The 13105-nt window shown below is 42.9% G+C and overlaps 1 protein-coding gene across 4 annotated transcripts in view; it reads right to left on the bottom strand.

Moving 5' to 3' along the window:
* Positions 1-7105: 7105 nt before the first annotated feature.
* gosr1 (golgi SNAP receptor complex member 1) overlaps positions 7106-13105 on the bottom strand; it is a 40304-nt gene continuing 34304 nt past the window's right edge. For 2 of the 4 annotated variants that reach the window (XM_014162688.2, XM_045702926.1), the window contains exons 8-9: positions 9594-9676; positions 7106-7764 (exon numbers count right to left, since the gene is read on the bottom strand). In XM_014162688.2, the coding sequence (XP_014018163.1) occupies positions 7640-7764; positions 9594-9676 (208 nt within the window). In that variant the 3' untranslated portion in view covers positions 7106-7639. 4 annotated transcript variants of the gene reach the window in all.

Below are 13105 nucleotides of genomic sequence, written 5' to 3'. Positions count from 1 at the left end.
AGCTTGTTTGACTGAATGCATTTTGTAGTACTACAGAGACCAACACAAATCCTTAACCTATTGCCACCCTGCTGTATCGGTATGACATGTATTTATATGAAGAATATATATGCAATATTATATAGGCATGCTTTGGACTAAACAGTAGCCAGATTTTTGGATGCCACTGTAAGGACCTGCTGTAACGTTAAAGGAACATTGTTTTGAGGTTTGATTGATTAGCAGCCGTTCTCTCTGTACATGTACTGTAACACACCAATTTGTCTGTATTCAAATGTGCCACTATGCGATCTGTAATAAGACACAGTTTGTTCAGATTCAACTACGGTAACACAACAAAGGACTGTTATATTGACACACTTCAGATGTTTACTACAAGGTCATAACACCTCTTATAAAACCTTCATAACTACATAATGCTTCATAACAGCCTTGTTTGGACTTACATTCATGTTCATATTACTACTCATAACATTCTCCTGAAGTCCAATTTGATTTCAATACTTTAAGTTGGCCAATAGTTCTTGATTCCACTGCCTGTATTATCAAGGGCTTATGTAGGTGTTAGCTGCACAAATGAGACCAAAGAGAAAATTATATGATAATGATTTGATTGCATTTATTTGGCCTGAATTTAAAATCTTCAAAGAGATCTAAAGTGATGGTTTAAACTATGAACACCTATTGGTTCATTCCTTGCTGAAAAAAACCCCAGTAACGCCCCTGTCTAAGCATGCAAAGCACTAGATCACTCCAGATCCAACCCAAAGCGAGCATTGACAAACCATTTCTAATCAGAAAGTCACAGCAATTAAAAGCAGAACACCTGGCAATGTTACATTTTTAGGCATCTGTACTGTATTTCTAGAAACAACAAATAGAAATAGGACCACAGCTGGTGAATGATTCAACATGGTCATGATGTTTAAAGGCACTGAACTCAAGACAGCCTTACAGTACATCTATGGGTATGATAACAAACTTGCTGCCCTTTTGGTAATACAAGTTATATTGCACAGTAGGAAGCTACTGTAGCCACAGCGTGCTTCACTGGACAGATGGGCTGAAGAGACATCCCTGTCTAAAGAGCTCTAATGTTTATCTTTGGGCAACAGACATGCCTCAGTCTGGAAACTTCTCACACACTCCTAAAGGGCTTTTAGAAACCTGACTTTGGGGAGAAAGTAGATGGCTGCTCTATGTCATACAGTAAGAGCAAATGGCAGAGAGAGAGAGACCCCAATCTAGCAGGGGAAATTCAGTGACTCAGTCTGCCATTGAAGAGACAATTCAACTTAATACCCATAAGACACATTTTTATGGTAATTTGTCTATGCATGAAATAGTTCCCACTCACCTTCCGCACTGTTCTGTCACATCATTCTCTGGCCGTCTTTCTGCTGCGAGATGCATACGTGCTGTGTCAGTAAAACAGTGACTTTCAAAATCATGTCTATCATTTTCTTTATGTGCAGATTTTTTCCCATTTTGGATAGAATATATTTATATATATATATATATATAAATATATTCTATGTGCTGGTTTCCATCTCTGTTGTGAACATTCTGCATGTCTGGAATAAACGTTACCATGCATGGTCTACGATGAGTTGGACTGATTTACGTTGGTTGGTTTGATGGATGCGTGTGCTTGTTTGTGTGTTGAAGGACAGTGTGTGACAGAGGAATGGTCTAAGGGGAAAACTGCTGAGTAGTGTGTGAGATGGAGAGTAAAGGGTCAGACAACCTGCCTTTTGAAGTGGTATCTGGGGTAAAGCTTCAGCAGCAGCTCCACTGACATAATGATCAAAGTCAATGTCCCTGACTGGAACAGGGAAAGGTGTAGAGCTAAACCCTCATGTTAACACACACACACACACACACACACACACACACACACACACACACCCTTTCACTAACGCACTCCTTTTGTCTCTCTCACACAAGATAACAGAATACTCAAAACACTCACAGAACAGGGCATACAAACACGCACCAACACACATCTCCAGCACAAACAAACGACTACACAGAATCAACATTTTAGTCATTTTTATTAAACAATAAGATTGGGTCTCTTTACCTACAGCAGTAGCACCTTGGTATGTCCTGCTGCACTGAAAAATTTAAGACGGGGATGAATAAATACAATGAGCCACGCAAGTCATGTGTACTTAAAGGTATACAAAATGTTCGCTTTATTTCTCAAAAAGTAATCTTCTGTTTTTGTGATGATGCCACATTTACTTCTTTGTGGTTCTATACGCCATACTGACAAGATGGCGGCGGAAAACAAGGCTGACATTTTACGTATCCCTAACCAATTGTGTTTTTTGTTCATTTCTTTGCATTGTTTGTAACTTAAACTTATTTTGTACATAATGTTGCTGCCACCGTCTCTTATAACCAAAAATAACTGGCAGAATCCTTTTTTTCCTTTAACGAGTCTGACGTGAATGATATACTGCTTCCCCCGGAACAGGCCCAGATCATCGCCAGAGGGCGGGCTGCCTTCTGAGAATTCATAGGTGACCGAATAAACCCCTACTTCCTTCCATTCTGCTAGCAAACTTGCAATCTTTGGAAAATAAAACTGATGACCTACGCGGAAGATTAAACTACCAATGGGACATTCAAAACTGTAATATCTTATGCTTCACGGAGTCGTGGCTGAACGATGACATCATCAACATACAGCTGGCTGGTTATACGCTGTATCAGCAGGACAGAACAGCAGCTTCTGGTAAGACAAGGGGCGGCGGACTATGCATTTTTGTAAATAACAGTTGGTGCACGATATCTAAGGAAGTCTCGAGGTTTTGCTCGCCTGAGGTAGAGTATCTCATGATAAGCTGTAGACGACACTATCTACCTAGAGTTTTCAACTGTATTTTTCGTAGCCGTCTACATACCACCACAGACTGATGCTGGCACTAAGACAGCACTGAATGAGCTGTATTCCGCCATAAGCAAACAGGAAAACGCTCACCCAGAGGGGGCGCTCCTAGTAGCCGGGGACTTTAATGCAGGGAAACTTAAATCTGTCTTACCAAATTTATCAGCATGATAAATGTTCAACCAGAGGGGGGAGAGAAAAAAAAAATAAAAAAAAATAAACTCTCGACCACCTTTACTCCACACACAGAGACGTGTACAAAGCTCTCCGACATCCTCCATTTGGCAAATCTGACCATAATTCTATCCTCCTGATTCCTGCTTACAAGCAAAAATTAAAGCAGGAAGCACCAGTGACTCGATCAATAAAAAAAAGTGGTCAGAGGAAGCAGATGCTAAGCTACAGGACTGTTTTGCTAGCACAGACTGGAATATGTTCCGGGATTCCCCCCGATGGCATTCAGGAGTACACATCAGTCATTGGCTTCATCAATAAGTGCATCGATGACGTCGTCCCCACAGTGACGGTAAGTACACACCCCAACCAGAAGCCATGGATTACAAGCAACATCCGCACTGAGCTAAATGCTAGCGCTGCCGCTTTCAAGGAGCGGGACTCTAACCCGGAAGCTTATAAGAAATCCTGCTATGCCCTCCGACAAACCATCAAACAGGCAAAGCCTCAATACAAGACTAAGATCGAATCGTACTACACTGGCTCTGACGCTCGCAAGGCTTGCAAACCATTAGACTACAAAGAGAAGCACAGCCGAGAGCTGCCCAGTGACACGAGCCTATCAGACAAGCTAAACTACTTCTATGCTCGCTTCGAGGCAAATAACACTGAAACATGCATGAGCACCAGCTGTTCCGGAAGACTGTGTGATCACGCTCTCCGCAGCCGATGCAAGTAAGACCTTAAAACAGGTCAACATTCACAAGGCCAGACAGATTACCAGGACGTGTACTGCGAGCATGCGCTGACCAACTGGCAAGTGTTTTCAGTGACATTTTCAACCTCTCCCTGTAATACAACAAGTTTTAAGCAGACCACAATAGTCCCTGTGCCCAAGAACACTAAGGTAACCTGCCTAAATGACTACCGACCTGTAGCACTCAAGTCTGTAGCCATGAAGTGCTTTGAAAGGCTGGTCATGGCTCACAACACCATTATCCCAGAAACCCTAGACCCACTCCAATTCGCATACCGCCCAAACAGATCCACAGATGATTCAATCTCTATTGCACTCCACACTGCCCTTTCCCACTTGGAACACCTATGTGAGAATGCTATTCATTGACTACAGCTCAGCGTTCAACACCATAGTGCCCTCAAAGCTCATCAATAAGCTAAGGACACCACTGGGACTAAACACCTCCATCTGCAACTGGACCCTGGACCTCCTTACAGGCCGCCCCCAGGTGGTAAGGGTAGGTAACAACATCCGCCACGCTGATCCTCAACACAGGGGCCCCTCAGGGGTGCGTGCTCAGTCCCCTCCTGTACTCCCTATTCACTCATGACTGCATGGCCAGGCACGACTCCAACACCATCATTAAGTTTGCCAATGACACAACAGTGGTAGGCCTGACCACCGACAACGATGAGACAGCCTATAGGGAGGTCAGAGACCTGGCCATGTGGTGCCGGGACAACAACCTGTCCCTCAACGTGATCAAGACAAAGGAAATGATTTTGGACTACAGGAAAAAGGACCAAGCACGCCCCGATTCTCATCGTCGGGGCTGTAGTGGAGCAGGTTGAGAGCTTCAAGTTCCTTGGTGTCCACATCCCCAACAAACTAACATGGTCCAAGCACACCAAGACAGTCATGCCGACTCCAAAACCTATTCCCCCTCAGGAGACTGAAAAGATTTGGAATGAGTCCTCAGATCCTCAAAAGGTTCTACAGCTGCACCATCTAGAGTATCCTGACTGGTTGCATCACTGCCTGGTAAGGCAACTGCTCGGCCTCCGACAGCAAGTCACTACAGAGGTTAGTGCGTACGGCCCAGTACATCACCAGGGCCAAGCTTCCTGCCATCCAGGACCTCTATACCAGGCGGTGTCAGAGGAAGGCCCTAAAAATTGTCAAAGACTCCAGCCACCCTAGTCATAGACTGCTCTCTCTGCAACCACATGGCAAGCGGTACCGGAGCACCAAGTCTAGGTCCAAGAGGCTTCTAAACAGCTTCTACCCCCAAGCCATAAGACTGCTGAACATCTAATCAAATGGCTACCCAGACTATTTGCATTGCCCCCCACACACACACACACACACACACACACACACCTTTTACAACACTGCTTCTCTGTTGTTATCATCTATGCTTAGTCACTTTAATAACTCTACCTACATGTACCCATTACCTCAACAAACCGGTGCCCTCGCACATTGACTCTGTACCGGTATCCCACTGTATATAGTCTCACTATTGTAATTTTACTGCTGCTCTTTAATTACTTGTTACTTTTAATTTCTTATTCTTACTCGTATTTTTTGTAAACTGTATTGTTGGTTAGGGGCTCATAAGTAAGGATTTCACTGTAAGGTCTACACCAGCTGTATTTGGCGCATGTGACAAATAAAATCTAATTTTATCAAATCTAATTTTATTATAGACTCCCTCCAGTGTGTTGTTCTAGAATCAGCAGAATTTTTACCTCTGTGGAAGAACTTGAGTCACAGCGAAAGTACACAACACTTAATTCTACTCGAGTGATCTTCAAACCAGACAAAACGATCTGAAATATTCAGGAGCTATACGCAGTAGCACCAGAGTAGGCTAGCTGTGTTAACTGTATGGATGTTTGTTGAACCAGTTATAGACCAATAGAAGTACTGCACTCAGATGACAAAATGCAGTCCCCCATTTGCCCTCAGAGAAGAGAGTAACCTGAAAATTGAGATAAAGGATGAAAGGAATAAAGTGGACAGTGACATCCCATGAAAAAAGGGGAAAATGGGTATACTTGGAATGGTTTTAGATATTTCCACTTCATGTAGCTATACCAATAAACCAAACTTCAAAACGTAATCAACTTCGTGACTAAAACGTCCTTGTCTAGTTACCAGATGATAAATGGTGAGATGTAAGGTGTGACAGACAAAGACAAGGTAATTAATTTAAAACCTGGTAGGTGGCTATGGAGGTGACATGGGAGTGATGACAGGTTCCTGTAGAGTCCTGGAGGGAAGCTGTCACCCCCTACAGACTGCAGTTACAGCTCCTGTGCAGTGAGGCTGTCACGACACACACACGCGCACTTGCGTATGTAGGTACGCACGCTCACAAGCAGGCAGACACATGCATATTTTTACAAAACAGAGGTCTGAGGGAGTGTGGAGGTGACTCGCATCTGATCGTCAGAGTACCCCATTAAACAGTAATCTAGCTTCTGCAGCCTGGTTTACTGTAACATCTGCAGCCTCTTCCACTGTAAAACCACTTAAAATGCCATTGACAATTTCAAATAATTTTTTTTATAAAATCTCCAAATGTAGCATCTTTCAAATCAACATTCATATTAGGGATGTTAAATGTTAGTCAAATAACAAATGAATCAGCCCAGAACTTCTTCAGGAGGCAGAACAGGATGACGCAGAAGGGATAGACAGAGGTCTGAGGCTCTGTAAGATAATGGGCATATAGGGTAGAAAATAATCAGAACTTTCAAAATCAGTTTGGAACAAAAGTTTGAGCACAGATTTCCAGTTGACATCAATGTATGACTTAAGGTTTGTTGACTTTTCTCAAGGTAGGACTTAGTAGGTCCTTGATCATGAAGAAGCACAGAGAGGGCTGACTGCTGATCACTCTTACAGATCTCTGGATTTCAACTGAACTTGTGTGGCTCAGTTGGTGAGAGCGTGGCACCAGCCAAGGTCGTGGATTCCATTATAAAAATGTATGCATGCACTCACTGTACAGCAAGTTACTTTGGATAGGTGTCTGCTAAGCGGCATAATAAGTAAGTTGAGGGAAACGCGTAATGAAAGAAGTCAGAGTTGTGGTTTAACCATACACCTGTATGTGGGCCATTGTTTAAAGTACTACAGTGATTATGAAGTCATCCATGCAGCACAACGGAATAATGGTATTTGCAGCACTAGAGTTGAATCAATGGCCTTCAATGAAAAATACAATTTCTCAATACACGTCGAAGTTCAAAAAAAATATTGAAAAATAAAATGTTAAGTGCCTAGTATCACAGTGTATATTAATAATTTATTAATAATGCACATAGTACAGCCCATGATGATGATAAACCTCCTGAATCTCCCGCCACTAAAAAACAACCATTCAACAAAAGATCCATCCACCTCAGAAATCAACAGCAAAACAGTCCCCCTCTTTCGTATCCACAATCTGTCTTCAGAGCCTTTAACTCCTCATTGAAGCAAGTGTTCTTTATATATTTATATATATATATATATAATTCTTTAAAATCTAGTCATATTATTAAATTTGGTCTCCGTTCCCGTAACCAGAGTTGAACAGCACATTCACTTTTGATAGAAAACCTAAACAAAAAGCTGCTGCTCCATCTCCTTCCCTCACTGCTAAATACAAATAAGGTAGTCCATGATGGCTTTGATCAATCCTGTTAACCGATTGGGCCAAGAGGGTGTCTGTCTGTCCGTCTGCTCAGTGGCCGCCAATCACTCAAGCCCATTCTCCAGAGTTCTGATTCCGATGTTACAAACGCAGAGTAACGATTGTTCGACCGGTCTGTCTGTCATCAGTGGAAGGCGTAGAGCAGCAGCAGGATGGTGCAAACGCCGATGACTGCACCCAGGATTAGGGAGTCTCGCCTCTTCCGCAGGTTGATTCGCTGGATGAGGTTGTTGATGGCTGGGAAACGGTCTGGAGGAGGAGGAAGTTAAGGGAAACCGAGAACCAAGTGCCAACCACCTCTTATTAAAAGTATGTTCAGAAAATCATTAAATTGGAATTATAAACTGGGTGGTTTGAGCGTGAATGCTGAAATCCATAACATATAAGACCGTATACAACAAAACATTTATTTGTACTGCTCTAATTACATTGGTAACCAGTTTATAATAGCAATAAGGCACCTTGGGGGTTTGTGGTATATGGCCAATATACCACGGCTAAGGGCTGTATCCGCGTTGCGTCATACAGAAGAACAGCCCTTAGCTGTGGTATATTGGCCGTATACCAAAACCCCTCTGGCCTTAATCCTTAATTAGAATCTAAAAAAGCCGAACTGCCTGCTTTTCTGATGGCATTGCTAATTTTTTGGTCTGTTCTGAAATTGTATTTCTGAAACAGGCAACTGATCTTTTCTTTTGACAGCAAAGTGAAAAATGATCCAATATGTTGTTCATAGAACCCTAGCAGGAGTGAGGAATGGAGCAATTTAAGCCCTCAATCCCCCCAGTCAGTTAAATGGACCAGAATGGATCAAAATGCTCCGCATGCTCAGATATCTCCTTAGAATCAATAGGAGTTTTTCCCCTCAAGAGGCTGGTGTTGGTGCCCCGTGTGAGGAAGATATCGTATCGCCCGGCTGGAAGGCCTGACAAACATGCTCAGAGCAAAGAGAAGATACCAGGCAGAATCAGGCTCCCATTAAAGTGGCACTCCAGTCTCCTTTTCACCTCATTTAACACCTGATTTACTTAACAAAAGGCACATCTCAATAGGTGGTCCAGGTATGTCATGACATGCACAAGTGGGGGTGGGGAAGCTTTCCTCTTCGGCTTTTCAAGGAAGGGGGAGGACGATGACAGACATTCTCATCAGACCAACTCATTGAAAGCCCTACTCCTTGAAATTTAGCTAAAACATTTTTTTTACCTATTTAGTGACTTGTACTTCACTACATTTATACTTGCGATATCACTTTTCAACAGGAAAAGTAAAAAAAAACACTGGAGGATGTCTTTAAATCTTGCTGGGATAGATGCATTGATAACAATACAAACTGCACTTGGAGCATGCTCATTGGGCCTATATTTTTTATTTTTATTTAACCTTTATTTTACTAGGCAAGTCAGTTAAGAACAAATTCTTATTTACAATGACGGCCTACCGGGGAACAGTGGGTTACCTGCCTTGTTCAAGGGCAGAATGAGAGATTTTTACCTTGTCAGTGCGGGGATTCGATCCAGCAACCTTTCGGTTACTGGCTTAATGCTCTTTAACCACTAGGCTACCTGCTGCCCCCCTATTAAACAGTTAGGATTCGTAATGTAAACCGACAGTCACTCGGGCATTAAATGTTTAAGGGACTCTATAGCTGTATTGTGTCTGGTTGCAGCTCACAGGAGGTAATAGTACAGTAAATAGAGGACCTAATGTGTAAGAGCGTTGCGCTAACAACGCCAAGGTCGTGGGTTCAGTTCCTGCGGGGATCAATTCACATCTACTCACTTCTGTAAATTGCTTTGGATAAAAATATCTTCTAAGTGGCATTAAAAGATAATTATGATCAAATAAAAGTTGTTTAAAAACACATGATACCTGGACAATCTCTAGATTTTCTTGTTGGATTAAATGCCTAAATAGGTATTTGTGAATTTGTTCTTTTTCATGTGAATTTGTTCTTTCTCAAACAGATATAAACATAGGGTTGGCTTCCCAGACACATTTTAAGCCCAGTCCTAAACATTATGTTTAATGGAAAATCTCCAATGTGCATAAAGTTTGCTGGGTGTTGTAAAGGATACTGGCCAGAGTGTTGACCCTGCTGTGTATGGACTTCAACAGCCCTCTCTGGGATGTCATGTTCTCCTTGGTCGCCATGGCAATACTGCAGGGAGAGAAGAGGAAGAGAGTGACATACACAGGTTAAATTAGGGGAGAGGTAACCCACCCTACAATATCCCCCCTGTAAATCTTCTGCTTTGTTATAAAACAGCTTTTCTCCAACCGAGAGTATAGGCAACACTACAATATCACACCTGTAAGGCTTGTTATCAAACAGCTTTTCTCGAGCAGAAAGTATGACGCACGATTGTGTGTGTGTGTGGTAACCCAAGTGCAACTACCGTGACAGACAGAAGGCGGGTGGAGGCAGAGAAACCCATTAGAGGGGGGGGGGGGGGGAACTTTCACATTAATTTAGAATGCAGAGAGAGAAATACTGGGGGAGCTGAGTCACTGAGGCCGTGGATATTATAGGGGGAGCCGAGTCACTGAGGCCCTGTGGATATTAGCGCAGAGATACACTGAGGCGTGTAGTGCAAGTGTGCAAAGCTTGTAGCGTCATACCCAAGAAGACACAAAACTATAATTGCTGCCAAAGGTGCTTCAACAAAGTATCGTGTAAAGGGTCTGAATACTTGTGTAAATGTGATATTTCTGTTATGTTTTACAAATTAGCAAACATTTCTAAACTTTTTGTGTGTAGATTGATGAGGGGAAAAAACTATTTAATCAATTTTAGAATGAGACTGTAACCTAGCTTAATGTGGAAAAAGTCAAGGGGTCTGAATACTTTTTGAAGGCACTGTAGGTGACAACAGCTGTCATAAGCCATCCCATCAAATCATATGGCCAAGCGTCACGTCTGGAGGAAACTGGCACCATCCCTACTAGAGGTCGACCGATTATGATTTTTCAACACCGATACCAATTATTGGAGGACCAAAAAAAGCCTATACCGATTAAATGGGCCGATTTTTAAATATATATTTGTAATAACAACAAGAACAATACTGAATGAACAATTTATTTTTAACTTAATATAATACATCAATAAAATCAGCTTAGTCTCAAATAAATAATGAAACATGTTCAATTTGGTTTAAATAATGCAAAAACAAAGTGTTGGAGAAGAAAGTAAAAGTGCATTATATGCCATGTAAGAAAGCTAACGTTTAAGTTCCTTGCTCAGAACATGAGAACATATGAAATCTGGTGGTTCCTTTTAACATGAGTCTTCAATATTCCCAGGTAAGATGTTTTAGGTTGTAGTTATTATAGGACTATTTCTCTCTATACCATTTGTATTTCATATACCTTTGACTATTGGATGTTCTTATAGGCACTTTAGTATTGCCAGTCTAATCTCGGGAGTTGATAGGCTTGAAGTCATAAACAGCGCAATGATTTAAAAAAAGACATTGATGTTCATAGTTAGGTACATTGGTGCAACGATTGTGCTTTTTTCGCGAATGCATTTGTTAAATCACCCGTTTGTCGAAGTAGGCTGTGATTCAATGAGAAATTAACAGGCACCGCATTGATTATTTGCAACGCAGGACAAGCTAGATAAACTAGTAATATCATCAACCATGTGTAGTTAACTAGTGATTATGTTAAGCTTGATAGACTAAATGCACCTCAGTGCCGTCAGAGACGGTACCATTCAGTTAAAGTCCTCCTCGCGAGAAAGCAATCGATGTGGGTACATGATAAGCAAGAAGTTGTGGTTTACTGTATGTGTGTGTTGTGTCTGTAATCTTCATTGCTGCCAGCTGCTGACAGTCTAACACCTCGTAGGGTGTTGCTGAGGGGACAATCAGTCCCTATGCCAAGGATCTAGCTCATATATCATGTTCTCCAGAGTCAGAAGGGAAGACCAATCGCCTCTCTTCCCAATGCCCAACACTGCTGACTAACACTGGGCCAGCGTTAGCGCTAAGCGCTAATGACAATTAGAGCTGCTATCTGATGGGGGCGAGTCTAAAGCACACACACTGACTCAACCTGGCTGAAAACCAGCTCAATGCTAAACTAAATCAGCTCATTACCGTTAGCATCTAAAGTAAAGTCACTGTGGGGTTTCTAGATAAGTTTATTGAGACCAATTCTCTCCAGTCTAACCCCAATTTGACAGAGCTTAATATGGATATGTTACTTTAACTACCAAAAACATCATTTATGTGCTGTGAGAACCGCACTCTTTTCTTTCTGCTTCGGTGCACTCACTGGAGTACCCGACCAACTGTTCCTCTCAAAATATTGTCGGTTTTTCTTTCCAACCTGTGACAGGGTTTTAAAACCCCAATGCATATTCATTCACATAAATGAATCATAGCTCAACCCTCCTCGTCCCCACAGGGCATAACACACAAAAACTAATCAGGAGAAAAAATAAGCTTCATTATCTTCTGGCTGTGTGCGTGGATGTGTCTTGTTAGGCGTGTTCAAGACGAGGAGGGAACCGGTAATGATCGTGGCTTTCTCATCCAGTGTAATTTTATGCTTGGCTAAAACAAGAGGGAAGAGACAGGGAGACTGGGGGGGTGGGGCGGATGGACGGGAAGAGGAGCTGGACAGGAAGAGGTGCTGCACGGCCCACAAATCCACTTAATGAAGCACCTGTGCCAGTAGCCTCCCCTCCGGCAGCAATCTGTGGGTGGGCTGCGGCAGGGAGAGAAGATGGATGAGAGGGGGAGGGAGGGAAGGATAAATGGAGAGGGAGGGAAGGATAGATAAGAGGGTGGATAGATTCAGAGGAGTTTGGGCTGGGTGGCCACACATGCCTAGGGAGGTTGGGGACGCCCCTAACAGTATAAGACCCAGAGGCAACAGGGAGGCTGAGATGGTGGGAGGGAATAGGCAACAGGGAGGCTGAGATGGTGGGAGGGATAGAGGCATAGCCCACTTCCTCTCTCTTCAAACTTTGCTTGACCATATCAGCCCACTTAGGCCTGAAAGCTGTTCTTGTCTCCATCTCTGGGCTAATGGTGTAATCTCATCTAAATGGTGTCACAGAGTGGATGTTAAGAGGTGGGGTCAGAGGCAAGGAGCTCCACACAGACCAAGGTCACCATCTGATTTGTCAGGATCACTAGTGTCTCTGTACTGGAATCTTCAGAGAGACTTCACCTCATGCCCATGGAGATGTCTAACGTCCAGTGTAGCTACTAGCTACCACCCTCCCACCTCACCCCCCCTCCCACCTCACCCACCCCCCAAAACAGGCTCTGGAGACAGTTTAAAGACTGCAAAAAAGTGTACACTAGGGAGTAGTGTGTGTGTATGACTATCCCCTAACGTCCCACCAAGGATAGTAAAACAACAAAAATTCTTCCTCGTGGAGACATTTCCCAGGTCCCCACAAGGACAAAGGCCATTTTAGACTTAGGTTAGGGGGTTAGGGAAAATAGGATTTTGAATGGAAATACATTTTAGGTCCCCACAAGGATAGTAAAACATATGCTGTGTGTGTGTGTGTGTGTGTGTGTGTGTGTGTGTGTGTGTGTGTGAGATAACGTCTGTCTGCATTAGG

Source organism: Salmo salar, chromosome ssa20 (genome assembly GCF_905237065.1).
Source record: "Salmo salar chromosome ssa20, Ssal_v3.1, whole genome shotgun sequence".
NCBI classification, from domain to species: domain Eukaryota; kingdom Metazoa; phylum Chordata; class Actinopteri; order Salmoniformes; family Salmonidae; genus Salmo; species Salmo salar.
Note: the sequence above shows the minus strand (reverse complement) of the source record. Positions and strands in the feature narration are given on the sequence as shown.